We start from the raw sequence: 4,638 nt of genomic DNA, 5'->3' as shown, positions 1-4,638 counted from the left end.
TGTAATAACATTAAATTTACAATACATGTATTTAATTAATTATAACATTTCTCTATTACAAATGAACCAAACCGTATTCCAACTGTTTGACAGTTAATCAAATATTAACACCATTTCATGTCAAAACAATAAACATCATGCTCAATAAATACAATTCACTCATCAAAACACCCACCTTGTTCCCTCATCAACAAAGCGCTAACTAATTGATTGTCTGGACCTTAATTGGACTATTCCTTAGTTATCTCCCCTCAACCGTGACTTGTATGCTCGCTCACTCTCTGCACTATGTCCAAAACAGCCAACCGTCAGTTACTGTCAGAAGTCTGTGTAGATCACCTAGCAACTTTGTTCCTTCAAAACCCCTTCAAATCAAAAACATTGGTTGAAAGGCAACAAACAACTCCTGGCCAAATGAACAACACCAAAAAACAAATAAATATATATGTATCAATAAAGTCATTTACAGTGATACATAACTACAAAATACTGATAGTTGTGAAACCTTGATGTTGTCAAAATACATGTGATTTGACAACTCCCTTGTCCCCCTTAGTTAAAATAATTAACAGAAAGATACTATCACAATACAGTTAAAGAGAATGAATTCAGCTGTTTTGTTGTGTGTAAATTTTGAGCAAAAATGAGCAGGAGATTGTAAAATCATAAAACGGGAGAAATAGAGAATTTGAGGAAGTAGGTATGTTCTCTAAGGGAGAACATTCTCATTATGTTTTAAAATGAAGTATTTACTTATTCTTTTCAGTGAATGATCAGAAAGTCTTATTCTTTGCAAATTAATGTTGAAAGTAATAATTTTAACAGTCATTGAGAGTCTTCGCATTTTAATAAGTGGGATACAGATTTGACATTAGGATGATGCAGCCCCAGGGTGGGGACAAGTGTAGGAAATAAGTATTTGATGTGATGATATTAGTATAACTTGAGGGTTTTATGAATTTTTTTGGTGTGAAATAGATAATCTAGGACCATCCAATTTATTCTATAATGAAGATTCAGACTTAACAGTGAAAGAGTGAAGTTTACAGAAGTAGACAGCATATTGTTAGTAATCTAGATTTATTAGCAGTGATGAGACAAAACTGATATATGTAAAAGGAACAGTTATCTTTATGTCCTTTCAGGCAAAGGCTATTTTGTAGAACCAGTTCATGATTAGACTTTTAGAAGTTTACTGATGACTAATAATACAAGGAAACGTCTAAAACCAACAGGGTAAGACTTTAGTAAAAACCAGGTTGGTGCTAAGCTGCTTTGTGTAAATGCTTTAATGTTTTACTTTCTATGTATAATCATAAATTGCAAACATGGAAAAGTTATGATGATGAAAAGTTTATCTAAGCTGTATTGGTTAAATAACAAGTTAAAATTGTGAGCAGTCTGATGGTTTTTTTATAACTGTGGAATTGAATGCTACAAATATTCATAATGAATTAATATTAAATAATGATATCAATAATTGGGAAGTAGATTAAACTAAGTCTTTATCACTTAAATTATATTTTTATTACAAATGTATAAAATGTATTGATTGGTAAGATAAGGAACAGAAGATGACTCAGATGTGGTGTGAGAAAAAGGGAAGTTGTCTAGGACAGAGTATAAGTGGTTATAGGGGAACAGTTTTAATTGCAAAAAAGGAGGAATTTTCCAGCAAAGAGGGATGGTTTTACGTGTCACAAAGGCATTGCTCAAAAAAGGATAAGGCAGAAGCACTTGCTAATATTCGGGGTTGTGTCTCGGGGATAGTCTTTGTGTTCACATCAGGAGGAGAGAACAAAGAACAAATGGATCAACCCAGGAAAGGGGGTACGAGCCTCACTCTCTGTCTCCTTGAAAATGTAAAAAGTTCAAATAGATACAGTTATAGGGAAAGATAATTAATCATGATTTGATTATAAGAGATTATAAGCTCTGCAAATTAAAGCAATGAAAATCTTCCGGGAAGTTGTGAAAATTTGATTGTTGAGATTGTTGTGATCTGTGTTTTCTGTAGTTATTTTTGAGGTTTTTCTGTCTAGATCTGTTTTCCCTTGTGAGTCTCTGTGTCTTCCCTGTTGATTGCTCCCAGCTGTGTCTAGTTCCCTGATTACCCTCCCTGTGTATTTAGGCCCACCTGTTGTCTGTGTTCCTTGTCGGGTCCTCGTTGTGTGTTCGTCTATGTCGTCTGCCAGTTCCTTGTGTTCTCTGTTTTCCCTGTGCTGCTACTGTTGGACTTCATTTGGATTTATCATTAAAACCACCATTCATCTTCATCCTGGGTCTGCCTGCGTCTTCCCTCACCTCACCAAACTACCAATCATGACAGAGATTGTTACCTTTAAAAGTTCTTCATGAGGTTAAATGCTGATTGCTGAGCTGAACAAAACAGTACACAGAGAAGATAAATAAAAAAATTACTTTGTTATTTATGTAGTATGGTAATCTTTAATTATCAGCAAACGGCTGCATCTTTCCCTCTTAAATTATATTTAAGCAGTAAGGTACTCAGTCCACAGTCACACTGGAGGCTTCAACACACAATTCAGAGTTTTTGTGAAATCCAAATTCATTTGCATGGTCATTCACATTTCCAAATTTGTATGATTTCTCGTGTGAATTGCAAAGGATCTGAAAGTGTGCCGCATGTATGGTAGAGGGCGCAATAATGTCACACAGAGGACATGCTAAGCCAACCACATTAAAAAAAGACGAAGAAGTGCTTAGTGTTTGCAGGAGGAAACATGAATGCTCATGGTGGAGCGTGTCTTTTCATGTTAAAGTTATCCAACCATAGGCAGCATATCAGCACTTTAATCCTCATTATCATCCACCATGGTTGTTGTTTTTCTTCCCGTTTGAGCACATCAGGTCACACCACAGTGACGTTTGTTGAATATCAATGACATTCGGGTCAGATGAATCATGGGATTTATGCGACCTGACGGTATACACAGAGGTCACATCTGAAAACATCAGATACATATCAACTTTAGGACCACATATCCAGGTGGTCCTAAATCCGATATGTTCCTGAGTTGCTTTAGAAAAAATCCGATCTGTGTTGTTCAGACTGTCATGAAAAGATCAGATGAAGGTCACATCAAGGCAAAAAAAAATCTCATTTGGTCACTTCAGCTTTTTTAATATTGCTATAACTTTGTTTCACCAGGAACTTTTTTCTGCATGCAGATTTATATTTTAAGCTTAGAAAGTCAGGCATAGTGATTAATTGTGATTATTCACTGTGCTAGAGTGTGACTAATCTGATAATTTTCTTTTTATCGATTGACAGTACTAGTTTTAATTCATGTCTTTGGAGAATTACTTAAACCTTTCACTAAATGTACTTACTACATTTCAGACACAACTTTCAGCATGCATATTGTAACCTCTTTTTCTTTCTAGCAGGGTTTGGGACACCATCAGATCTTTTACCACCTGGCACTATAGCATCATCTGTCCTGTCGAAAGCCTCCCCATTAAATCCGAGTCAATGCATGAAATGTTTTTTTAGCATAAAATCAGCTGGGCTTGATAAAATGACAAGAAATGCAGAAAAGATTACCCAACGAAGTATCACTGCTGGAATTATGGCTGGAAGATCACAAACAAGTACAGATACAGCCAGACCAGATAATCGAGCCAAGATACTGAAAATGATCTCAGCCCTCGCAGAGCTGCACAAGACCTTCAACAGCACACTGAGCTCACAAATCACTCTTATCCCTCATGGTAATATTACTTTATTTTCTCACTTAAGTGGATTCTAAAACCAGTTCCTATCCTTCTTCCTGATCAGCATTCGTTTTTTTTCTTTTCCCTTTTGTTATTTCAGCAAACAGCAAAAATCCTAGAAGAAAAAGTAAAGTGGTAAGATCCAGTGTTCAGATCAATTAACTTTACTCCAGTGTTGTGATTTACAGCCTACATCATATTATGTACATCACAATATAATATGATGTATATTAAAAATCAGAAGAGCTTTTATATGCATGATTCCCTCCAAGTACATAAGATTTGTTGCCTGTTATTTCTTCCTGTGGGAAGCTCCCTGCTCCAGTAAAAACAACTGCTGCCACTCTGCCAGCCTCGCAGACCACTGATTCCAGGTCAAGCCCAGACTCTGTTGCCCTGAGTATGCCAGGGCGAAACTTCAGGAAGTCTCTGCCACCACAGACCAAGAAGACCAACAAAAGAGGTGAAGAAAGCCAAAACCTTTTCACCATGCATCTGTGTTTGACACTGTTTTCAAACTACAAATGCCATTTTTATTATTCATTATGACACATTGTGTCACTTTGTTAGAGTGACCAACAGTATTTGAAGTACATTAAAACTATATTACCCAAAGTACTACTTGAAAATATGAGCAATGGGCTATTTTAGGTAACACTTTATTTGAAGGGGGTTGAATAAGACTGTCATGACACTGTCATAAACATGACATACCACCTGTCATGAACATCAATAAGTCTTCATGAATAGTTATGACTGTTGTCATAAAGTGTCATTCGGTAAATTATGACACTTTTAATACAAAATTGACATTATTCAAAACACAGTCAATGTTATTTTCTCAAAGAAAATGTAAAGTTAATAAGACACATACCTTATAAGTATTAGGTATCAAACTTC

At 35.7% G+C, this 4,638-nt stretch overlaps 1 protein-coding gene across 2 annotated transcripts in view; it reads left to right on the top strand.

Moving 5' to 3' along the window:
* Window positions 1-4,638, top strand: part of urp2 (urotensin II-related peptide) — a 27,318-nt gene that overhangs the window by 6,526 nt on the left and 16,154 nt on the right. The window contains exons 2-4 of one of the 2 annotated variants that reach the window (XM_016664132.1): window positions 3,412-3,735; window positions 3,839-3,873; window positions 4,051-4,201. In XM_016664132.1, the coding sequence (XP_016519618.1) occupies window positions 3,412-3,735; window positions 3,839-3,873; window positions 4,051-4,201 (510 nt within the window). Of the gene's footprint in view, window positions 1-3,408; window positions 3,736-3,838; window positions 3,874-4,050; window positions 4,202-4,638 lie in introns of both variants that reach the window. The other variant, XM_016664131.1, reaches the window with a different exon arrangement.

This window comes from Poecilia formosa, unplaced genomic scaffold, assembly GCF_000485575.1.
Source record: "Poecilia formosa unplaced genomic scaffold, Poecilia_formosa-5.1.2 Scaffold469, whole genome shotgun sequence".
Classification (NCBI taxonomy): domain Eukaryota; kingdom Metazoa; phylum Chordata; class Actinopteri; order Cyprinodontiformes; family Poeciliidae; genus Poecilia; species Poecilia formosa.
Note: the sequence above shows the minus strand (reverse complement) of the source record. Positions and strands in the feature narration are given on the sequence as shown.